Here is a 26,457-nt window from a genome sequence, read left to right on the forward strand (position 1 = left end):
CAACCAGTGGGAGAGGGGGCAGGGGCTAGGCCACACAAAGAACTCCCACAGTTTGGCAACAACCAGGACACGGCCATCTTGTAATGGCCTAACAGGCATGGAGGCACGGCACAATTTAAACATTACATTCTTAAAAGTCCAAGTGGGTAAAGTTATAAAGGCACCATGCTGGTCATACCAGCCAAAACAAGCGCAGCACGATTAATGGTGCAAATTCCAAACAACAAACCGCGTTGCTCGCCAAAGTGGAGAACGCAGAGCTGCCATCCTTGGACCATGGTCGACCAGTGGTGGTGACCGATTATATTGGCGAGGTATATAATTCATATTTTGTCTTTCATTTGGTGGGAACTGTTCCCTATGCTGGTTTCCATTTTCAATTAATATATCCACATATCTCGGTCTTTCTTGGTGGCCATATTTGTGTTAAGGTCAAATCTACTCTGGGCCTGTAGTGTCTGCTATGGGCCATTGTACATTTGATTTTGATTTATTTAGGCCTGGCATATCAGTGAAATTCCACTCTGGGAGAACAACCAAGATATCTAGGGCTAATGTAAGAATTTCTATCGCTGGGTTCAATGCATTGAATCATAGGAGTTTGGGGTGATGTCCTCTGTGGAGGCACGCTCCTTTGATTGTGTCATGTCGTTCTTTGTCTGAGTTTGGGCTGATTCTAGCAGCAGCTTTACCGATTTTTACCTCAAATCACTGGTGTGGATTCCTTAGACTTTGGTTCTGCCTCTTTATTCTTAGGCTCCTCCTCTTTCTGACCAAATATCACTTCATACAGTTTGGTTCCCCTGTTCTATTATCCATTCTAGTGGTTTTTCCCTGTCAAATTCACTAATTAACCGGGAGATAATTTATTTTAGGAGTCCATAAAAGTATGCTGTTTTAAATTCTACAGAGTTAGAGTTAAAGGTGACATCAAAATATTAAAATTCTCTCTTTAAGTTTTGAAAGAACTGGCGAGGGGACTCATTTTGCTTTGCCTTATAAGCGGCTTTCTTGTCTTCCTGCATAGACTGGTAAGGTGAGAATTGATGTCCATCTCCTTCTCAAAGTCTGCCCATGACACATTTTCCTGTTCATTGCGACCACAAATGATAATAGCAGATGCTGCATCTAGAGTTAGGTGAAAGTACTGGCTATGTTATTTCCTAGAGATATGAAGGGCTTTGAATGTGTTATGAACGGCCTCTAAATGGTCTTCCATACAACATTCGCTCCCGTTTTGAATGGTTTAATCATGATGGATTTAATAATTTTTATAGGACTACATGGTTCTGTTATGTGTCATTTTGTCACTCACTCCTGTTCTCTTGTGTGCAAAAGTGTGTGTGAATATTTGTAGGTGATTCAGACCCTACCATTGGGCTATAACCAAGTCTGACCAAGAGGACAGCTGCTGGTACATTTCCTTGGCTAGGGCTGTGATTGAGTTCAGCTCCAGTGACTGAAGCACCCTGTCGCTTTTCGTGAGATATGAGATTAAATATTTGCTGTTCCAGGTTCTTACACTGTCTATGAAGCTGTTCTGCTTCATGACAGAGGGCAGAATTCTCATCCCTAACCTTATTGATTGCTTGCAAATCATTGATCTGTGTCTGACAATGAGCAAGTGCCTTTGTTTTTTTTCATTTTCATCCAGTAATTTAAATATCTCATGTTCCATAGCATGGAATTCCTTATCTTTCTTCCTGTTATCTTCTGTAAGTATTTCAATTTCGGAAACTGCAACATCTTTATCTTGCCTATATCATCCAATATTGTTTTTAAATGGGTTAATTCTTGCTCACTCTCATTAAGTTGTTTCTCTCTCTGAACCAATTGAGTAGCAAGGTCGCTACATTTGGCTTGCAGTTCAGTGTCTGGCTCTTTGTGCTTTAATTCTGATTTCAATTGCTGCACCTGATCACGTTGATTGTCCGAAGTGCACTGTAATTTGCTAATGACCTCACTGTCTTCCCCTTGCATCTTTATGGATCTGTGTAGTAGAAACCAAAGTTTTGCCCAGTCTGATGATGCAGTTCTTCTCCTCTGTGCTTTCTGTTACTCGGGAAAACAGCCGAAGGAGACACACTAGTACAAATGCTTCTTTCATCAACAATACCTTTTTTAAATGTCTATTTTTCTACTTCTGTGCTAATCCTGCTTTTCCATTTTGTCACATTTTCCGAGGACCAATTTGTATGACCATAAAGCTTCGCCTCGAGGTAGTCTGACAATTCAGAAAATTCAGCCTGAATCTGGGACATGGCGGTGCTATGGCCAATAACACTAAGAGTCAAGTCAGCACACAGTACTGCACTACCTCACGGCTCCAATTCAAAGAACGAGTGCACAATATGGTTATGCTTATGATGCAAGAATGTGCCCAGTAATCTTTTTGTTTTGCCACTTCCCGGCCAATGCACCAAAATGGTAGAGATCTCTTTGGGCTATATTTAGTATCTCGTGTTATTTTGGTATGGTGGTATTTTTCTTAGCTCTTGGCAATATTATGGTAAATGTATTGGGGTATTTTTATGGTGGTAAGACTCATTTCAGAATACTGCCTAGTAATTATTTTACCAGGGTCACTAACGGTTAACAAATACTGGACTTGGTACACTCTGAATAATTAGCTCAGCCCTCCTGTGGTATTTTATGTACAATAACATGTTTATGCCATTGTGGCTTGCATCACAGAATACCTTAACCATGCAAATGAAATACAAAACATCCATTCAGCCTCTCAGAGAAGAATTTACTGCGACTAACTTTGCTTTGATCTTTTTCATACTGCACATTTTATCTCTCTATGCATGCCTATCCAATGAGACTGAGTGCAGAATAAATGCACGGAGACTAAATTACCTTTCTGAATTATTATTTATCAGTAACTAGAAATATGCAAGTTTGACAAAGTGACCTGTGCACCCACCTTGTAATTAAAACGTAAGCAAGGTTTTGCTGCATTTGATTTCAATGCTCTATCTGCGATAATGTCCAGCGCTCTGCCTGTAATCCGCCTTGAACTTCGCAGCAAAACTGGCAAAGCCTCTGTCACTCTGAATTTTTATCGCAGGAAACTTGGAGAAATATAAACACAATTTTACATGCACATTTAAATTGTTACTATTATGCAGTGCCTAAAAATGAATTGACTTATTTAACATATGCAACATAGTATCAAACACCCACTTTAACACGCTTCTCGATTACAGCATAATTGCCAAGATTCCGCTGGTGATATTCCCTGATTCAGCCCTTCTGCTTGCCTCACTCGGGGTCAACCAAGATAAGGGTTCTCGAGACTGCAGCTCTTCTACAGACTGCCAACCCACGAGTGACAGACCGCCCACAAGACAGTCAGCAAGAATATTGAAGACTCAGTCTGCCCAGGAACCACCCCTCTCTTCCAGCGCCTGAATGACCCAGCCCTCTCTGCTTCAAACCTTTTTCTAGAATCCATGTGTCACTCAAAAATAACCTCTCCTTGACAAATCGGCCCATTAAAGTAGCATGTGATTTCCTTTGTGCCTTTCAGAGATTCAAAGTGTATCGCTGAAGAGAAAATGTTACGCTCCTCTGGCGCTTCCTGTCCTGAAACAATGCAATGTCTTTAACAGAACATATCTCACATTCCACACTTTAAAACACAGCGCAGCTTTACGCCTGCACATTTAGTCTATTTAATTTCCATCACCATGCACCCAGTTTATATTATGGGCTGGTTTGCACGAAATGTTATTATGGGAATCTGTTATATGTTAAATGTTTAAGGTAAATTAGTATGCTTTATTTTTAATGCAACTCAGCCCACAACTCTAGTATCATGGAGCAAAGTGATTATTTTCTAACACGTGTTCTGTGCATTGGCGTCCACTTAGATTCTGCCCGAGTCTCATACCCTTGAGTCAGTCTCTCACACCCTTGGCCCTAGTTAAATTCAAACCTTTGCTAAAATGTGGATGACGAAATGCAGAGCTACCCCCTACACAGCCCTCCCCTCAAAAGTACTTTTTAACGCTATTTTGAAAATGGTCATCTGTGACGGCAAGGGCCATCTCGTCCATCCTGCCTGCCTGCCGCAATACCATACTATGTACTTGGTCTCCTGCTATGACTTTCCTTGAATATTGTCAAATTTTTAATTTTGAAACTTCTTACACATCAATTGATGCGGCAAGCATAACGTTTACGGGACACTGCCCTGTGCAGCACAGAGGGCACTCCGCTGCACAGAACCTTGCATGGAAAACTGTTTTCAGAGCCTTTTTGTCATATTTATTTGTCCATTCATGCAGCTATCCTTTACATTTTACACTCTCATTTCACTGAAGTCTTAATTCAGAGGTAGATCTAAATGCTGCATTGCTGCTCATCTAATGTCTTTGGTACAAATAACATCTGGTGACAGTTTATATATTAGTACAAAATTGCTAATCAAACAAGTTTGTTTGCTAATCAAAAAATTATAATTAGCACATTCTGCTATTCAATTATTAACAATGAATTCATGCCTGACACTTGAGAGAACTCGCAAAGCAAGGAGGTGAGACTATCTGAACACCTAAAGGTTGGGACGCTTTCAATGCGGTAAAAAGGATTGCTGAAGCAGATTGTATGGTTTACTAGAACTCTGACTGGTTCGAGTAGTGGTTGATACCACTGCTGTGTGCTTTTATACAGTATTAGCACAAATTGAAGGACAAGGACACCCTGAGAAAAATGGTCCCCCTTGCCAGTAAATGTCTGTCGGACATTGAACGAGTATGCTCTCCGGCTTACTATCCAGCTGTGGGGCATGGAGTAACCTCCCTTTTTATTCTACATTAATAGGTTGTTATAATAGTGATGGATCACCAGACATTTGCCACTTCTATGGTAACCTGAGGGTGAAGATGCTCCAAAAGCAGTTTGTTTGCAGGACTGAAGGGTCAAAATTCAGAGCACGGATGGAGCACACCAACAATGATTTTCTTTTCATTCCACTCAATTGGAAAATCAAAAAGCAGACAGTCTGTGCTGGGGGAATGTTAGTTTCATAGTTTACAACATATGACCCGCTGCTTCATGTCACTAAAAGAACTGGTTGACTTATCTGTATGAGACCCTATTGTTGCCCATCTTTCTCTATCATATACAGAGATGTAGACCCGTTATTGACCTAGGGAGCACAACGTTTAGTCTTGATAATGGGAGTGCTTCAGCTTGTTCGTTCGAAACTGTAAATTGCCCCAGGTGATCTTGTGCTGCGAGGCAGTTGCATAGTGGTGCCAACCCTAACTATAGCAGGGTTTAGTTGACGTGGCTCATGTGGGACACAAAGGGATTGTTGTAGTTTCCAAAACTGGAAAATTTAGTAGCAAAGACACATAAATTGTGCAACATAATGTGTGTCATGAGGTCTGCAAATGTCCCCACTCCCTTGAGGAATATGGTAAAAATGTTGCTGTCAGCTTTGGTAACGGGGACAGACCTGTTAGTAGTTCTGTTATACAATATTTATACTGTGCCCATCACCAACATAGTGGTCCTACGGTGCCTGGCATTGTCAGAAAAGTGTTGTATTATGAACCTGCCAGTGTGTCACCAGACGTAATCCGTTGAAAGGATGGAAAGAGTAGTGTGGCAGGGGAGGACAGGAGTTTGATCGGAAAGAGGGACTAGATAATAAAATGAACAAAGTCAAGTGGCAAAGCAATCAGGAAGAGGAGGATGGGGGTTGAATTGTGGTAGTAAGAGTATGTGTGCTTCTATTTGTATGTAAGAGGGAAGACCTCAGGAATGTCTTGCATTAGAGGAGAGCTTACTGCAATGACAATTTAGACCCGATGAAGCACGCTACTAGATTTAGTTGGTGGGGGTTGGCATGATGAACTTGAGATGTGCTCTGGCGTGCCTTTGTAGTAGTGGAGTTCGAAATAGTTGGGAGCTTTTTACCTCTTGCATCTAGCCTAGGAGAACCTGGCTAGCTTGAAACCAGCATCTACCAAAAGCTACTTTTGGCTCCTCCGGCAAACTGCTGCCTTGCAAACATATATAGGTAATATTAACTTTGAGTATTTGAGAATGTTGATAAAGAATTGGAACATATCTAATACTGTTATACACCATGGATCATACACAATAGGCGAAAGGTTAAAGTAGCCTCTCCTGGTAGCTCCTCGTTCCCCTGCAGTAGCTCCTGCCTGCTGGGTGATGATCGACACACAGGAGCTGGTTTTAGCTCCTGCTCATTGAAACTTAATTTTGAACCCTATAGTAGTGATTGATGAATACTCTTGATGTCCTGAGATTGAGGTTGTCCTGAGATTAAGGTTATCCAGGTTACCAGCATTTGTCTCATACAGTAGCTTCACAGGATGCTTTTGTATGGGATTCCCGACACACTGAAACCTGTCAGTGGCCTTCCATTGAAAGGATCTGAATTTTATTCTCTTTGCAAGCTAAGATTTTATCATTGGAAAATTGTCTGTGTGCTCTGGGAAATGGTCTGCTGAAGCTTCTTAGAGGAAACCTAAAGATGACTGTACAATTCTGCAATCTTAATCACAGACCACTAGTTGGAGCAATGTGTCGGCAGTTAACGCATTGCATGGCAACCCAAACTGGTGTCCTTAGAACGTCATGCTTGGATGCATTGTCAAACAAGGATCTCTACCAGATCATTCTCAAATCTGGCACGAATAGTTAATGTAGGATCATGACTCTCATTGGAAAATGAAGAGTAAGTCCTATGCCGACCAGCGGTGACATGCAAAGTATTTGGACATATTTGTGTAGAGTACTGGTAAAACAACCGCCCCACATAAAGATGTCGAAATTCGATCCTCATTCTGTGTAAAATGTGAAGGACAATGATTCCAGCTAGGACACACCTGGTCCCCATGAATTCAACACTGTACACTATGGATGTACTAACCTATAGGGCAGAGGTACTCCTGACCAATGAACATTTCACTTGCTGCCAACTCACTTTTCGAGGACTGAGGGGTTCAAAATCACTCTGTGAAGGATTCCATGCCTAGAAGATCTCAATAGTGTGTGCAGTGTACTGAAGCACCACTAGATTAGATGGACTGAAAATGTGTTAAGTCCCGATGAGATATCAGGTTTAGGTTTGTTGCGCCTGATGTCACCGTAGAAGTGTCATACAGGAGAGGACGAGAGTACAAAAGGTTGGGTTTGGCAGAGGTGGGGCAAATAGGCATGGGGCACTGCATGGCGGGACACTGAATGGCAAATCCATTGTTGGCGAAAGTAAAACACTTTGATTAACCCCCGTGTCCTTGTATCCTTAGAGCTCCCAACAAGCCTGTTTGTTGAAAGCAAAACCTGGGTTCATGCTTAGGTGCTGTGGAAAGGAAAAAACAACCAACACTAAACTTTGGACTTCATGTGTGTGCAAGAGGAGACTGGGGAAGGATGGGGTTCTCTTTGCAAGCCTACATTACGACATGGAATTCTGCAAAAGAATCTTTTTTACAACATTTTTTATTTAAATAAAGTATTAAAAAAAAAGGTTATCAGTGAATCAAAGCTCTAGCTTCAAAAGGGGCTCAGTTTTGTGCCGACATTTGGGACCAACCTCCTTGACACCAAAGTGAAACTCTTCAAATTTATTCGGAAAATGAAACCTAAAAGCCTATTTTGCAGCTGTTGAAATTCCAGAGATGCAGACACGCAGTAACTACTTGGAACTCAAACCAAAGAGTCACTTTACACCACCATTAACACATGGTACTATCGATATCTTTCACAAAGCAATCCTCTGGGACCTGAAGAAAATTTCTTTTAAGACACCAAAATTTTATAACCTCAGTAAAAGAGAGGGATGAAACCATCACCATCCGTCCAGCGGACAAAGGCGGGGCCTTGGTAGTGATGAACAGACGATTACTGAGAAGAAAGTTTGAGACAATTAAGCGACAGTAAGGTATAGAAGATCCTACCTTGCAATCTTACTAGAGAGATCTCCGAAAACCTAAAAACCATTTTGGAAATGGTGGAAGAAAACGATTGGATTAGTGAAAAAAAATCAAATCATCTTAACACAGAATTTTCCGAAAAACACCTCATCTGTCTACTTCCTAAAATTCACAAATCTCTTTCTAAACCTCCTGGACGTCCCATAGTAGCTGCCACCTATAGTGTTCTTCAACCTTGGGGGGGGGGGGGGGGTTACATCGATACCATACTGCAGCCTATTATACAGAAACATCCGACCTACATTAAGGACATAACAGACGTTTTGAACAGACTTGCCCGCATTCACCTTGATGAACAAGACTTTTTTGTCACTATTGATGTCAACAGTCTATACACCTCGATTCCGCACTGCCTAGGACAACAGGCAGTCGAGTGGCTGTTACTGCAGGAAGAGGAAGTAGGAGCATCGAAGGAATTGATCATGTTACTACTTGAATTCATTGCACATAAAGCATACTTCCAATACGGGAAATCGTACTACTCACAGATTACTTGTACAGCAATGGGGGCAACAATGGCACCCGCATACGCAAAGTCATTTATGCTAAAATTTGAGGAGGATCACATCATCAGACACCCAGTTTGGCATCGTTACATCAAACACCGGGGACGATAAATAGACAACATCTTCCTGATTTGGAATGATACACAGGAAAGTCTTGACTTATTTTTGACATACATAATACGATTGACGGCAGGATACAGTTCACGCATGAAATTGGTCACCCCAGTGTTCATTTCCTAGATGTTCTAATGATCCCCAAGGTGCTTACCTTCGACACCAATGTATATCATAAATCCACAGATCAAAACAATTTGCTACACAGGATGAGCTTTCACCCACCAGTCACAATAAAAAGCTTCCCCTGTAGCCAAATGCTATGCATAAAGGGAATTACCAACACAGACTGCAAATACGAACAAGAAAAGAAAGAGATGCTTGAGAAAATTAAGGCGAGAGGTTACAAGGATGATGAACTGGCAACAGCTTTAGAAAAAGCTGCATTATAAGAAAGGACCAGTCTGTTAACTGATACAACCAAAAAAGAAAATCCATCAGTGTTTGTGAGCAAATGCAGCGTTCAGTCATCAAGAATCAAAAGAATCATACTTAAACACTGGCCCATCTTGACTTGTGACGACACATTTTCAGAATTTATTTCAAGGAAAACCTGTTTTTGCCAACCAACGGAGCAGTAACTTAAAATACCTATTAGTCAAAACCAAGCCTAAGACAATTTTAAGACCCATATCAAAGAAACAAGGAACCTTCCCTTGCATGTGATGCAGCAACTGCAATAACATTACAAAAGGAAATAGTTATACACCCCAGAACAGGGAGAAAATAAGGATAAAAAAACACTCAACCTGCATTTCAGACGGAGTTGTATATTGCATCAAGTGTCCATGCAGTCTACTCTACATTGGACAAACCAGTAGGAAGGCCCGAGTGAGATGGAATGAGCATAAATCAAACATCAGAACCCACAAACAATACTCACCGGGAGCCAGACATTTCAATCAAGCCAAACACCAAATCACACAGATGAGATTCCAAATCTTGGAAGTTGTTCAAACCACGAATATAAGAACCAGCATGACAAAGTTTGAACAACGTGAAGAATACTGGATTGAGAGGCTTGACACGGTATCTCCAAGAGGAATGAATGAAGAATTGGACCTGCATTTGTTTCTTATGAACGACTTTGACTAGTAGGCACATGCATATGATCTACTTGGAGTTTGTTATGAAAAATTGGACCTGTAATTGAATTTTCAAAAGCATGCAGATATATAGGAACCACTCATTAACAGTGGGTGCAACTATATTATTTATTGAAGAGGAAATGGCAGCAACTGTTTTTGTTTGTTTGTATATTAATACTACTCTTATTGACCAGACTGATTAAATAAGTACAATGAGTAAGTATAAATGCAGCAACAGTTTCAATGTTTGGTTGAACAGTCATATCATTGGATGTAGAAACTTTGGTAATGGATCATTTTATGTACTTTTAGACCAGATATATCATTGGCTAGGTAAGATATTTTTGACTTGATCGGGCCACCTTACCCCTTGTGCTCTTTTGCAATTTACACTAGAGGTCTTTAGGGATTGAGTAGCCTACGATCATGCAACAACTCATACACACAGATCCAGATCAATCCTTACCATGAGGTTTTGTATATTATGCAGATTCATATGTCTTTAATTCATGGCCCGTTTTGATTCTATATTCACATTTAGTGAATACTGCAGAACGTATATAGAGAGCAGATACTATTTTTAAGAGAAACAACATGAAAGATATGCTGTGCACAGCGACATGAGTATCCACGTACCAGCTGGGTAGGTTTATGGCAATGTAGTATTCACCACTGGAAACATTAATCGACATACGCTGTAGTATATTAATCTTACACACAGTCAAGCTTAACGATCCTTTAGAGTAATGCCGTTGCTATGACGACTAACAACGCAGAACGAGGAAGCGTAAGCACGCGATGTCAAGTTTAACTAAAGTTTCGATGACAACGCTCTTACTGGGGCTCTACGAACCGCAGGAGTATGAACGCTGTCCACACAAAACTTTGATTGGGATATTGGAGCGTTTTTTGAAGTAAGATAATTTAGAACACACTGTCGTGTTATGATAGCTTTTTTTTTGATAAACCACGATTGCAAGTTGGTAAGAAAATGCGCACACACACACACACACACACACACACACACACTCTCTCTCTCTCTCTCTCTCTCTCTCTCTCTCTCTCTCTCTCTCTCTCTCTCTCTCTCTCTCTCTCTCTCTCTCTCTCTCTCTCTCTCTCTCTCTCTCTCTCTCTCTGCACAACTCTGCACAACTCTTCTTTTTCTATTTGTGGAACAATATAGAATCTGCATAATGAATCTCATACATTAGCAGGTACACCTACTATACATTCGTTATACACTGTTTATTCATATATTTTACAGAGGGAGAGTTTTAGATATATCTTGCACTAGGATTTCCTGTGAATACAAACGCTGCATGGTGGATTTCTGAATAAGAATCAATGTCAGCAAGAAAGATGTGCAAATCATGGAATGGAATACTAACATATTAGACACATGGCATAATTTCTACTTTTTGCAGGTATTTGGCAATATATATAGTACACATCATCCAGTATAATAGCATCCTGATGTTTGTTATGATACATTTATGTTGGGCATTTACGAAACCTGTTGCAAATAACTAAATTATTTATTTTGTATTATTTTTTTCTGACAGTGTAGAATTCGCCCTGATGAAGGACCGTAATGTAGGTCCGAAATGCATTGGCTTATTTTTGGAACTCTGCTTCTTCAATAATAATGAACTTTGATAATAAAGCCACAAGAAAAATGTATAAATGATTACTTTCTATCTGCATAGATGGAGTTCCAATTATTTCTTTTTTCCAGCACTATATGAAAAAGTAGAACATCCAGCAGTAGTTTTCACTACACAATTGGCGACCCAAGTTCTGATGGGAGTTTTGTTCATCAGACACATTCTTTTTGTCTTGCATTTCTTACTAGTATAGTGTATACTGGGTTACTCGGGTACGCCATTAACTGCACAAGGAACATTAGAAGCTAATGCAGGAACTTAAAATAAAACAGCAGTGCCCGCCCACATCTTGTTTTTCTAGCTTCAGATGTAGCCAGCCTATAGTTTACAGGTCCAATCCCAACATCCGACATGAAATGCTATACAGAACTTGTTGGGTGAAGCTGAAATTCACATTTCTGTTCATGCTCCAAATACAAATGACATTTGTAATTGTAAAGTTATTTATTACGCGCTTAATATCCAGGGGTTTCTAAGCACTGACCCAGGGATCAAACTTGTGTTTCTCTGCACCGTCTTGCTTCCAAGACAAGCGTGTTGCCCCTGAGCTATCCTTGCAACATGCCGCTGTTTCTATGCAGCTGCCTTTCACAAACTTGGAATCCCATAACTCCTAAATCGGGGTTACACTCGTATATATCCATGTGTGTGTATGGAACCTAAACTCTAGGTGTTTTTTTTTCTCCCCAGGCGTTTCAGGGTTAAAATTGACAGAAGTTATTTATCTGCGGGTTCTAATCTAGAGCAGCATATTTAGCTTGCCAGAAATTGCTACCAAGAGCTGCTTTTGACTCCCAAACTATCTTGTGCCTTACAAACCTACCTTTGTGACATTAATAATAGTTCATGAGGAGACCCCTAGAATATATATTTTTTCAAACCTAGTTGATCGTATGTAATGGAAAAAATAGTGTTTGGATTTTGATTTTCGGCACAGGATATCTGAGCACCACATTTTCCAGTGGTAGTTGTGATCACTGTTGCTTGATACCCATTAACTAATGTTCACTCCTTGTAAGCAAATATTCAATCCTTACACTTGTATTGTGTAATCCTGTCTTGTAAACTGTCCTTAAGTGTAGTATAGGCTCTGGCTAATGGGCTTGATGAAAATATTGCCATGTGTTGTTGTATAGGACTGAAACAGGGCTATGTAATCGACTGTTGCAAGCTATGGAGGTGTTTCCTGAGGGTTCTATGCAAGCCTATGCCTTGCACCATCTGTTGATAATTGATGTCCTCTGGTGTAAAGTGAAGATGTACTACATTAAATCATTGAGTATTTGCTTTGTGTTGTGTGAAAGGTTAGAGATGTTAAGTATGGATACGTCTTGTATGGGAGAGCAGGATTCGAAATTGCTGAGAGTTATTTCACTCCTGTTTCTATCCTAGCAGGCCCTGGTTGACTTAAAACCAAATGGTACTAGGCGCTACATTTGGCCGACCAGGCCAACTGGTGCCTTACAAACATGCATATGTGACATTAGTGTTTTAGAATGTAAATAAAGAAGAATTGGGACAAATCTAGGACACACGTAAATATAATGGATCATAAATAATGGGCAAGCATTTGAAGTGTTCTTCTCATATGGAAGTTAGATTTGCTGTGTGCTGTGTATTAGCTCCTTATTTGCCAGCTGTAGCTACTTGGTGATGCTCGACGCCCAGTAGCTGGCTTTAGCTCCTGCTCATGGGATCTTAATTCCGAAGACTGGAGAGTCTACTGCTGTGGCAGGTTCCTTTGAGTCAAATACAATGTTCAGTAAGTAATATCCGGTTCTGTTGCTACCGAAAACAATATATTAGTCATGTGAGGTCTGTTTTGTATGAAGTGTAACAGAATGCCACCTGGAAAGCGAGGAGTAGCCTGAGCTTTTAAAAAAAATGTTAGTACATAAAATGATGTGGGTAGTTCGGTTTATGAAAGGGGGTCTGCTAATCTTGCCCTGTTTAATCAATGTTCGTGCCAATATTCTAGTGAAAACTGTGGCACAGGTCAAGTTCAAAGATCACGTGCATTCCTGACAGCTGTTTGAACACAAAGTTCCTGCTGGCAGGGTTTTCCTTTTAATCTTCTCTATCTTGGTTCCGAACAATTTTATGCCTCTGCCTGGTGACACGCAAATCTCTAAATATAAGCCAGGCCTGGTAGTTGCATGGTGACTACGAGGAGCACAATAATCATACAGACACAACAATATATTATATTAGTGCCCGCTCTGTGAGCAGGTCCCAGCTATGATAAGACTGACTTATATTGGTGTCTGTTCTCACTGTCTCCTCGGCTTCCATGTGGAACAGTGGTCAGGATGCTTCCTCTTTGATCCCCGTGCAGAAAGGGGAACACCTTCCTCCATGGCATATGAGGTCTCGTGGGTTCCGATGCTTCAAAGGCAGCACTTAAATTAAGCCACTCTCACACAAGGGTGCTGACAACTGGAGTCCCTTTGAAGTCAGCAGCAATGGGAAGGGAGCGGAGTGAAGTAGTCGGGAGGGAGAGGTGGGCTGAGGGAAGAGGGTTCCACCATCTTGGATGCTGTTGATCTCTCTACTACTTCCTACTACTATCCTCCCTCCAGTTTCTGCAGGCAAGGCATTCTGGCTGTGATGTTAGTAGACAAAGTGCACTTGTTGAATCACCCAGAATTGGACCGCTTACAGCAGGCTTGCTTTGTACCATCATCTGTGACCATGTACCTTTTTTATAAGGAAGCAACAGCGCCTCTTTCTTTGATTCATTTTTGGACTCTTAAAGGATTCACTGGATCTCTGTTGGGAGTAGAGCCTGCTCCAAAAATCCTCTTCCATAGAGGCAGTTATTCAGCTAATACAAGTGGATCCAGGTTGTGTGACCCCTCGCCCACCTGCTTGGCTCTGTTCGTTTCTTAACTTTTAAATCTCATAGTGTCCCAAGCAAAGGGCAAATGAAGAAAAAGATATCAGGTGTGCTTGTTTTTCACCCCTTGCACAACAACCTATCGGGACCCATGCCACCCACTACCAACGTCATGAGCTCCGCTCCGCAGCAACCTTCCATGTGACACCTTAGGACCCCATCAGCACTCCATCATCCACACTACATGGAAACTGATGCATGCCTACGTCCGCCCAGCAATCAACCATGCAGCAGACATTGACACCCTCATCACTGCACACAACTTGGATGTAGTCTTCATCCCTGAGATCTGGTTCATCACGGAGATCTGGATGACCTCCACACCATCCTAGATTTCTTCATTCTCCCAACCCTTCTCCACCGCCCCGACTACAGCATTCTACAAAGAGTCGAGACAAAATGGGCAAATGCCTCCCCATCATTCACAAGGCATCATGGATATGCAACTAGCTGGACCTTGCCATTCTGCTCTTTCAACAACCTCTCCTGCCATTTCCTACTTTCACCAACGGACACAGTCTCCTTCCTCATCTTTAGACCACCCTAGCCCAACAACTCCTTCATTGGGGATTTTGTGAACTTGGTCAGCATCATGTCCTTACTCACGCTAACATCTTCTTCCTCTGCTACTTAAACATCCCTGGCAACCCATCACCCAAGTCCATGAAGGAAGATTTCTACCTGTCTTCTTAACACTCTGAACCTTACATGGCACACGAAAAGACTCAACATATGGGAAAGGCAATATCAACTGCCTCCATATCTGCCCTGCCCACCCTCTGCCACTGCTATGCAATTCTGCTTGACTGAACCATCTGGCAATAACCTTTGACATTAGTCACACTACCCCAACCGGAAACCTAGCAACCAAGTAACCAAGCTTTCAGATCCTTTGAGAAATTCCCACTGGAAGGTCTCACAGAAGACCTTGCCAACTTTCACCTCATATGGGGCGATCTACTTCAACTGAACAGGGACTGACTCGCTTCTACAAGAACTCCATACCAACCTTGCAACCATCATCAACTGTCATACGCTGGTCACAAAACGCGAATGTGCGTTTACTGCGCCTTCGGCATGGGGGGGCAAATTCCCTAATGTCCAACATGGGGACCAGGGGTTTCCCCCGCTCCCCTTGTGTGGCATTATGGGTTGGGGGGCGGCGGGAGAAGAAAGTAAAAAAGTTTAAAAAATAGACGCGGTGGACGTTCTGCCCCACAATGGGCAGGCAGAACTCATCGCCGCAGGGAAAAGGGTAAAAGCACCTCACTTTACATGGGGGTTTTGAGGTGGCAGGTAGAGGGAATGCAGGCAAGGGTGATATGGGTGATTACAGCGTGCCGCAGTTTTGGAATTCAGAATATTCTGATTCTAGATTTTCGGCACCGCAATAATCACGTACACCAAACATAAGATTCACCAGAAAACAAAATTCTTGGCGACAATCCCACAACACATCAGACCTCGCCCTGCATGAGGTACTCTGCTCTACAAGCAGACCACAGATCACCACTGTGAAGGCCAATTCCAACTACTGCCAGACGTGAAGACAGACCGTATTTAAGGCAGAGGAGAGATCTGTCTCCTATCCATCCGCAGGGAACAGTAGGGGTGAACTGCTGTGAACCAAGGCGCCTCTGCTGTCTGTGGCACTGGAACTAGGATTATGTAACTGGATCCTAACTGCAATGAGGTCCCATCTGGTGGTGCCAATTGTAAGAAAATGCTTTTTAGTATTCCCGCCTTTGTTCAGAAAATAACTTCAAGGCAAAATGAACTGCTAGAACAGAATTTTGTTTTATGCCCGGATGTTTTTATTTCCTCTGCAGCGGACTCCACATGGTCGTACAATCTACCATGTGAACCAGATGGCCTCTCATTATCGCTCTTGTGTCTGCTCTCCCGTTCACAAGGAAAGCATTTATACATTTTACAGTTGGTGTAGTCTTACAAAGGTCATTGACCCTGGGCTAAATCTGAACTCCGGCCAGGGCGTCCACTTACTCTCACAGCTAGCTGTTCCTTGGCTATATGACATGGTAAGCTTGCTTTGTAAGCACACGTGGGCAGCTGAATCCATACATAGGCTTTATATGTTGTTGCAAGCTCTGGATTTCTAAAGCAAGACATGTTTGCAGTTTCTGTTTTATAGAACCTATGCCAAAAACGGCTTCCAAAGCATACAATATTTAACACACGACTCACATGTGAAGGAGACAACATAAGTGGCAGCCAGCTTCCTGGAGGTGAAGTGCAGACCAAATCCTTTGCTTGCCCCTGACAGCCACCCACAAGTTTGTCATGTTCCCTGAAAGTTTCCCTCCCTCCCATACCCATTATTTTGCATACGGGGAGAGGATATGGAGCCATTCTGCAGTGGAACACATGACACCAGAATGCAAACAATAGCAGGGTTCGAAATAGAGGGGATCTGGGAGCTATTTAGCTCCAGCTTGTAGCCTGGTTAACTTGATACCAACCGGTACCAGGAGCTACTTTTGGCTCCCCAGGCCAACTGATGGCGACCCAACACACCTATGTGAATGTAACTCTTTTTTATAGAATGTATAAATAAATGTTATGGTACATTAGAACACATCTATACAATATTTAAAGCATAAGGTGATTACAAATAATGGACAAAATTATATGTTTGCACCTTATGTGGAAGTTAGATTTGTGGAACGCTGTGTACTAGCTCTTTGTTCCCTTGTGGTAGCGCTTGGTCACTGGCAAATGCTGGATACCCAAGAGATGCTTGTAGTTCCTGCTTATCCAATCTTAATCTTGAACCCTGAAAAGGCTGCAATTGGATGCTGACGACTAATGGTTGTCCCACCATTGACCAAGCTACCCACTGCAAGATCAAACTCTGCCCTTCAACTGAAGGGGAGGATCTTTAAAGAGCTCACCTCTCTTGAAATGGTGGAGGCTAACCAGTCTTGAATCACTGAGGTTGTCATCCTGTAGCTATGAGGGGTAGTGGTCCTGTAGCTGGAAAACAGTATCAAAAGTGACACTTGTTGCTGAGAATTGTGCACTGGATCCTAGTCGTTTGTCTTGGACATTTCTCATCTGCTGTTGCTGCCCTCTGCCAAGAAGGTAAGCCTCAGTGAAGCCGGAGTCCTATGGTCCTTCATCCTGCAGATGCTGTGCACAGCCACCTTGACTGTTCATGTCCTGGAGGTTCCCCCAAAATCATGGGAATTGTTGCAGGGCTTTTCCTTCAGCTTCAGACCATCATGCTAGTGAAGATGACTGACAGAGGCTGGAACACTGAAGCTTCCTAGTTATTGTCCCTTTGCTCCTGGGAAACCCTACCCCAACTCTCCCCTCAGACCTCCATCACCAATACCAACGGTGGAGACAGTTGTGCCACTGATCCTCACTTAGCTGGAGTTGTTGTTTGTCTAGACCAGGGGTTTAAGTGGCTGGATTGCTTCCCAGTTATGATCTGTGCTTGTTTCCAGTTCATTCTAACAGTTGTAAAGTAAGGGTAATGTTGCTTGGGCATCCTGTTTGGGATCCCAATTAACCAATTGGTGGAGTTCGGGCCCCCACCCCGGCTATCCTGGTATGATAACTATGTACTGCCTTTAGCTCAATCCACTTCCCCAAGCCTGCTTGTCTCATATGGGAGAGCTATGATCAACTTTACAAACTATCCCTAGGTATGCAAAACGTGGATGGTTACTTTGAACTCTTTTAGAATTGGGCTTGGATTCAAGATTAGTCTAGAGTTGTTGGTATTACCTTTTTATAAACTAAGGCCTAACAATCTTTCCCAAAATATTAGGCTAGTGTTGCCTTTTAAACTGTGTGAACTCTAAAATGTGGCATGTCCCATGTTGGACACCAAACTGAATGCATGTGATTGATATATTGCTTTTACTTCCCTTATTTCAAATATAGTATTTTTGTACTTTCACTTGTGGAAAATCTTTTGCCTGGCAGTGTTATGCACCTAAATCTAAACTCATCATTGGTAATGAGGATTAGCAGTAAAGTTTAGATTAAATGAATCTGGTTAGGCTTTTGTTTGGAAGCCTTTTGTTGGTCCACCAAGGTTGGCTACGCCCTCGACACCAATGTGGGTTCTGAATAATTAACCTTGGTAAAACTAAAGCAAAATGCATTTCTTTTGATTAATCTTCTCCTGCAACGTATGATTTTTCAGATTCAGTAATTTCATGGTAAACCATGAATCAGAGGTGATTATCCCTAAAACCCTGGACTGGGACCCTTCTCATGTGTCGGGGGGGGGGGGGGGGGAGGGAGGGGGGCTATGGGGAGGCATACGCTTCCTGAACCAGACCCTGGGGGTGGTTTGCTACGAGAAGATCACAAGGAGGGAATACCGACCACAAGAATTGGGAGAACCCTCTAGCGAATTTCCCTGAAGATCCTACAATTTTGATGTCCTATTGTAAAATTGAGGCCTTTGATACAACAAGTAATCGGAACATTGGGGACTTAAAGTCCCATAATGCTCTGAGTACTGGGATGAGAAGTGGGGCTCAGAGGCAAAGAACTGCAGTATGCAGTCTAGTGGTTCTGATGGACCACACCTGAGCGGGTCCTTTCAATATTTAAAGCCCCTTAAAGTGCAGGCCATTAGAACAAGACGGTGGAGCATTAGGAGTTGCCAGTCGCGGTTGCAGAAGCAGAGACGATGGAGCCGCTGCTGTTTGAAGCGGATGTCGGTCCTGAGAGGGTCTTCGAAGTTGAAAACCTGAAGTGCAGCGGTTGCACTGCTGTGAGGGACTGTCCCGTGGGAGAGAGCTCCTCTTATATTGTGCTGTGGTCTGGTGGCTGGCGAGCACCGGAGTGCACAGGGAGGAAGAGAGTTTAGTTTGTTTGCTTATACAGCAAATACATTCTGTTCCAAGTGCCCACAGTGCAAAGGGGAGGGAACATGGGATTGAAGAACAAATGTATAAAAAATGGGACCGCCAAACTTACTATGCCTTGTGAGTATTCAGAATGTGCAAGTGCAGCAAGGAAGAGGGAAGTAGGGTAGGGGCTCGGGGGATCCGAGCTCCAGGGAGAGCCACAGATGAAGTGCAAGTTATGGTAAGTGCTATGTGGCCTGTTGTCGCTTTGGGTGGAAAGTGCGGAGGGTGTGCCGAAGCAAGTGCTGAATGTACACAAGCTGGAGAGGTTGGATGTGTGTGGTTGGGGACCCCAGGATACATAAGGGTTGAAGACACCAATCCCAGCAACTGTGAAATTAGCAGAGAAAGGAAGAAGGGAAGGAGGAGGAAAAGGGGAACGTCTTGAGGTGCTTTCGGAACTTAAAAAGGTCCTGGTCAAGACGCAGAGGCAGGGTAGGCTGCTCCATAGGAGGGATCTAGCTCATGAAAGGGAACAACCTCCTGCTCTCTGTTTAGAGTAACGCTTTACACAAAGGGAGTTGGTGCCAGAGGAACAAAGAGGTCTAGGAGAGTATTTTGAAAGGGAGAGTTACAGATAGTGTGGTCCCCGGCCCCAGGCAGCCTTGTGGAAGATGCAGAGGGATTTGAATTTGATCCGTGCAGCAACCGGAAGCCAGTGGAGACTTTTTAGGGCAGGAGAGTTGCGCTCCCTGTGCTTAAGGCCAAGGATAAGTTTCACTGCTCTATTCTGGATTAGCTGTAGGGGTCGCAGGGTGGGCGAAGGTGGATTGAGAAGGCTGTTGCTATAGTCAAGCCTAGAGAGAACCAGGGCTCAGGAGACATTGAGCTTCTGGGGGAAAGTCAGAAAGGGGAGAATTTCTTTAAGAAGGAAGAGTTGAGGGAGGAAGGAAATGGAGTAGTCAAAGATGACTCCAAGATTTCTGGCCTCAGAATTATGAGCCGGGGGAGAGCTCAAGGTGGGAGGCCAGAGAGAACGGAAGAAAGAGGGAGCAGGGGTCCCAATCGGAAGGATCTCAGTTTTGCTCGCATTGAGGCAGAGATTGTTGGAAGTGCACCAGGCCTGGATGGCAGATAGGCAGTCGCGGATGAAGGAAGGTGCGAATGAGTCTGCAGGAAGTCTGAAAAAGAGTGGAGTGTCATCTGCATAACACCGGAAGTTGGGGGAGAAGCAGGCGATGAGGACTGCCAGCTGAGCAAGGTAGATATTAAAGAGCTAGGGGGAGAGGATCGATCCCCGGGGGACACCACAGGTGGAGAAGGAAGTGGGAGAGGAGAAGGTGCCCAAGATAAATTGGGAAGAGCAGTCAGTTAGGAAAGAGCTCAGCCTTTCCAGTCTCCTTTCCCAAATGGCACGGCCTGTGGCAATACGACCAAAGCAATGAGATGTTCAGGATTCAACAGAAGCCGCAGAAGAAGCAGCAGAGCGAGTGGACGCGTAGAGAGACAGACTGGTGAGTTTGCCTCTTGGGTAACCCCAGGACGCTCCATAGTCACCCGCTGATTGATAACCATTTGAAAGAAATTCACGTTGGAGTTATACAAATTTTGAAAGGCGCAAGAGAGGAAAGGTTAAAACTATCATTGTCAAAGCAAAGAGGGGGCAATATTGAAACAAAATATTGCACATGAGTTTTTAAGTGACTTAATGATGCCAATACTCGATTCAACATCACCCGAATAAGATCCATCTGTCAGTAGACAAGTAGGTCCTTGGATAAAGTCTGTTTCCCTAAAGTCTCTTGGATATATGCAACCCAATCAGATTTTAGAGGCGACTCCCAGGACAACTTAAGTTTGTTGGTTTGGAGGCGATCGGCTTCCAAAATCCTTGGATATCGTTTTGCTTGGCCAATAGTATGAGCGATTTCCATTGGCTGTATTTCATAGACCTACGGAGCTCTCAACCATTTATGGTTAAGAGATTTAATAAGCCTAGTGACCATGCTATACTCCATCACGGCTGTAATGGCATATCCATCGTAGCTCTCTAAGTGCACTTATGTTTGTCGTAATGGTGTTTATGTCCAGTAATGACGTTAGCAGTGTTTGTATTGATGCTGCCTGTTGCCTGTTCTCGGGTCAATAAGCGATTTCAGTAATACTGGAGATAACTTCACAATAACATTCAAGTAGGTAGTAAAAGGATAAACCAAAACTGCTTACGTCGCCCTGTAAGAGACCATACGAAGGCACATTGGAGTCCGTGACTACGTTCTGAACAGATAATACATCAGAACACTGAGTAATCCAGCAATTATTGTATTCGGCCTTCCACTGGGGCACACCATGATATTGCGCTACTGGGTAACCCAGCCATACAACCAGTATTTACAACCAGTACAGATCTGGCCACTGCTACAGTACTAAGACCAGTGCGATGTGGGTCATTGCCCAGGTGATAGAACCAGTAATCTGTTTGCCATAATGAGTTACTACCGGCCTGTGCCGAGAGGCCACATCTAGGCCTCTTTGCATTCCGGCTGCCTCTGCCCCTGACCACCCACCACTTTCGAGCCAATAACATGCCATGATTGGGCATGAGGAGGCGTGCAAAGTTGTGAATGCAGTGTCAATCTCTCACTAGGCCTAGACTGTAGTGGCAAGTTTATTTAATTTTTTTTAAAAAAAATTTCTTATTTTATAACACGCCTATACCGTACCTGAGTTCAGTCTCTAAGCGCAGAACCGTGATTCAAACCTCTGTTGCTCTGTGTGGTCTTGCTTCCAAGACCAATGCGTTGCCTCTGTGCTATCCTCCGTTCCCAGTTCTTCTTTCTTGCTCCAGCAGTAGAAGGTAAAACAAGCAAGGAAATGCAGTTATGGTTGGGCCCTGATAGAATAAGTCGTCCAGGGCCTAATTAACTGGAAATGATGTGGAACGTGGACATAATATCAACTGGTGTGCAAAGTGGTTTTCATGAAACCAGGAGTGACATGCTATCTAGGTGTGATGATGTGCTAGCTAGGTTCAATCACACTTGCATAAAGAAGAATTTTCGTAAATATTTGCCTTATGGTTGCATTGTTACTCCCTTTTGTAACATGTTTTTCTTTCCAACCTTCTTTTTTCCACCAATGTTCTTGCAGAAAGCCTGTTATGGCGGAGGGAGGCGATGGGTGGGAGCTGAGCAAGGAGAATGTACAGCCACTGAAGCATGGTCGAGCTATGGCCACCTTACAGGAGGTACTAGCTCAGCATGAGAGTTCAAGCCACACCCTTATCCAGCCGCAGAAACAGTGAGTGTTGGTATTGTCTAATATTGTTGTACTCGTAGCCAGTGTTTATTAAATGACTAGTGTGCATGTGGGGGGTGCCCTCTGAGTTGCCGTGTTTATTATTTTTTTTAACTTAAACTTTGAGAGCAGTACAACCATACAGCCTCCGTTGAGGCAACAGAGGTAATAAGAAAAACCTTTAGTAAGCTCTAACACCTCTACGGGGATCCGAGTCCACCTTCGGCCTTCCGCCAACAGTAACGGCCATCAAACCTTAAACCTAAAGCCCTGCTCCCTGCCCTCCACCACCCTGCCCCCTCCCCAATCTACGGCTCATTCACATCCCTTCGGCTTGGCTCGTTGCATCATGGCAGTGCTATTTTACATAAAAATCCCCTGAGTTCTTGCGGCCCCTTTACGCCTTTTCACCATTTAAATCTCCCCATGGGGATAGCATTCCCACTGTGAGTCTCCATGCACTCCCAGTCAAGTATGCCAGTAACTCATCAGCTCAATCTAACCTGGGCGACACATACTTATGCACAAATTCCGCCCATTCCCTCTCGAGAGATCCTCCAGTCCCATATAGCCCTGCCGTAATTCGTTACATCACGTACATATTTTTGGCCACACTGATCCATTCTTTTTTACTCTTTTTTACTTGGGGTGTTCGGGGTTCTTCCACCGGATCCATCCCCGGATCTCATCCCGGAACACAAACTTCAGTTTATCCATTTTTGTTCAAAAACACTTAGAGCATTGAATTATTCCCTCCGTGAATAGCATATACAGGCATTTAACACTAGCAATAACATGGTTATACGGATAAAATGTATCTGTCTAGATTCATATTAAGAGTTTTAAGTCTTTGTCAATTTTTGATAACGGTTTCACTGTAAAGGCAGTTAGACACTCACAAACAATTAAGTCCACTTGAACTATGCACTGTACACTTTAAGTCCAGGATCTTAGTATTGACATGTAACTCAGAGATGTCCTTGAATTGAGGTTGTTTTGAAATTGTTGATTTCGAAATTGCTTATTGACTAAAAATATTATACTGTTCAAATTTAAAATGTTTCTTTTCTTTATAGCAATGTTATTCTCAAAGAAAAAATGCCCCTGATGAAGTTGTTTGCTACTCGAAACGCGTTGGGCCTACCATCCTGTATGAATAATAAATTGTATTGCTTATGAATTTATCCTTCAAGTTGTCAACATTTAATTATTTAGTGATATTTTGAATATATATCTAAAATGTCTTTAAAGACTTCATTTTTAACGATTCTCTAATCGCCATTAGGCTTTGGCCTTTTAGATAGTGTGCAGGGGACAAAGCTTTCCTAATAGGAAAACACTCTCTTTTGTCAAGTTGTGACCCCTGCCATATCCGCACGCTTTTTCCATACAAACCAGATTGTTCCTAGGATAGGGTGTTCAAGAATCCTACGTGGTATATTACCTTTCGGGAACCACGGCCATTCCCCACCGTGGCCGGATGCATGTGGATATTGTCTAGGGCGACGCACTGGCGATCTCGCTGTAATCTCAAATGGGGTATCAGGACTCTGAGTTGAGTGGCCTTATAGTAAAGCTTCAGGTCAGGGAGGCCCACCCCTCCTTTCTTCTTGGGAAGGCCGAGAGTTCTCATGGGGATCCTGTTTTATTTTTTCCCCTGCCAGAGGAATCTCAACATTGCGCCTTTAGCATCCCTAAAACGTGAGTCTGGGATCCGGATGGGTAACATCTGGAATAGGAAGATGATTTTAGGAAGGAAGACCATCTTGAGGGCGTTAAGGCGTCCCAGCCAGGAGACTGTGAGCTTGCACCAAGTCTTTTTTTAAGCTTGTCCTCCAGTGTTATGAAATTGGCCTCGAAAAGCTCTTCCAGATCTCTGGTCACATTGATCCCCAGGTACCTGAGGTGTCCCAGGCTGACCTCTACCCCCAGTGCCGTGAATCTGGCTACATTCTGGTCTGTGGTCCTTTTCAAGGCAATGAGAACAGACTTGGACCGATTGATCTTAAAACCCAACATGGTGCCATATTGCTCAATTAGTTGGATTGCTGCAGGCACTGAGATCAGGGGGGTTCACCACGTGCAACAGCATGTCATCTGCATATAATGCCACCTTGTTCTCTCTCCCCCCCCACCCCCCACGCTGAGACCCTCTACTCTGTGTTCCTCCCTGATCTTCATAGCCAACGTTTCCAGGGAGAGTGCGAAAAGGATCAGGGAAAGGGCACCTCTGCCTAGTGCCTCTTCCCACGCAATACCACTGCAAGTACCTTGAGACATGCCGTGGGGCAGGCATACATCACCATCACCCGCCCCACCCCCCCAGGAGCTGGTCCCCCATACTACATTTGATGAGGGCCGCTTTCAGGAAATCCCATTCTACCCTATCAAAAGCCTTTTGGCGTCCACTGAAAGAAAGACTGGGTTCCTTGTTGTCATGGCTGCCTCGTGGAGTAAATGCAGAGACTTGCTCATCGTGCCCGCCCCCCTGCCTTGATGAAACCTATCTGGTCTGGGTGTATCAGACGCAGCATATGCCCCTCTAGCTTGGCCGTGAGAACCCTCACATATGTTTTGGCATCAATGTTGAGGAGGGAGATGGCCTATACGACCCACAGGTCCTCGGACCTCTACCCTCCTTAGGTATTAGTGATAAGGGCCTGCGAGAATGAGTCTGGGCTACCCTCATTTCTAGTATGTCGTTGAAGAGTTCTATCATGAAGGGGAGAAGGACTTCCAAGTAGGACCTGTAAAAGGCCGCCGAGAACCCATCTTCACCCGGCGCTTTACCCAGGGGCATTCGCGCCACAGCCCTCTTGATCTCCTCCCCTGTTATGGGGGCCTCCAGTTCGAGGGACTCCACTCTAGTTAGTGTGGGAAGTCGGATGTCTGCAGATGTTCATCAAGCCTCCCCTCCTCCTGTGCGGATTCTGACTCGTACAGAGTCTCGTAGAAGGAGGCAAAGTCTCTAGCACCTCGTCCTATGATGACACTGGTGCGCCCTCTTTCCCACTGACTTCTGAAACCCACCTCTCCGCGGGTTTCCCCCTTAATCTGGCCGCAAGCAGTGCATCCGCTTTGTCCCCCTTTTCATAACATTTTTGTTTAAGAAATTGCAGGTTCCGGATTATTTTCCCTTCCTCTAGTAGTCTCAACTTTCCCCTCTTACCCCTTGCCTCCGCAAGGCTTTCTTCCTTACCCTACCCCATTGACTGTGTCTGTTTCTCCAGTCTGAGGATCTCCTCCCGCAGCCCCCTCTCAGTGATGCATCGCTCCCTCTTTTTCCGTGCCCCCTCAGTGATCAGTATTCCACGCCAGGTAGCCTTCCTCACCTCCCAAAACACTCTCCTTGCAAACTCCCCCGTATTGTTTATAGAAATGAATTCCCTTATCTCTGTTTGCAGTACGTCTCGGAACACTGGATCGTTAATTAGGGATTTATTGCATCGCCACCTCGCGCCCCTGGGGTTCATTCCCAACCAGCCCAGGTCCAAGTTAACCAGGTCATGATCGGTCCACGAGATGGGGTGGATCTCAGACCCCTGAGCGATATCCCACATATCTCTAGAAACATAAAGGTAGTCTATGCCATGGCGGGTGGGGCAGGGGGTGGGGGGCTGGGGAAAAACGTGTAGCCCCTCTCTTGTGGGTGCAAGTGTCGCCATATATCTCTCATACCATGCAGTTCCAGCGCCTCGCCAATGGTATGGTGTTGTTTATTTTCCCCAGGCTCCTGTCCCCCATTCTGCACAGCATGGATGTCCATTGCCACATCAGCCCATGTGTTGAAGTCGCCTCCCAGAACCAGGTGTCCAGAGCTTTCACTAAGGATTTTGGGTAGTGTACCTTTCATGAATCTTTGTTGTCCCTGGTTTGGCGCATAAATCGTGGCAAGCGTAAAGTTCACCTTTCGAATTCTTCCTGAGACAAAAAAGGGCTCGCCCCTCTGCATCTTCCCAAACTTTGGAGACCCCCCATTCTAAGCGTCTTGTGCATCAGAATACCCACTTACGCTTTCCTACAGGGGCAGAGGCCCCAGATTTCGTGTCCCGTCTTACTATTCAGGGTTCATCGCTCC

General features: G+C 43.8%; 1 protein-coding gene across 3 annotated transcripts in view; it reads left to right on the forward strand.

Moving 5' to 3' along the window:
• Nucleotides 1-26,457, forward strand: part of BUB1B (BUB1 mitotic checkpoint serine/threonine kinase B) — an 815,340-nt gene that overhangs the window by 18,018 nt on the left and 770,865 nt on the right. For all 3 annotated transcript variants that reach the window (XM_069637517.1, XM_069637518.1, XM_069637519.1), the window contains one exon: nt 22,233-22,382. In XM_069637517.1, the coding sequence (XP_069493618.1) occupies nt 22,243-22,382 (140 nt within the window). In that variant the 5' untranslated portion in view covers nt 22,233-22,242. The remainder of the gene's footprint in view (nt 1-22,232; nt 22,383-26,457) is intronic.

The sequence above is a fragment of the Ambystoma mexicanum genome, chromosome 14 (assembly GCF_040938575.1).
Source record: "Ambystoma mexicanum isolate Mex_15411 chromosome 14, UKY_AmexF1_1, whole genome shotgun sequence".
Classification (NCBI taxonomy): Eukaryota; Metazoa; Chordata; class Amphibia; order Caudata; family Ambystomatidae; genus Ambystoma; species Ambystoma mexicanum.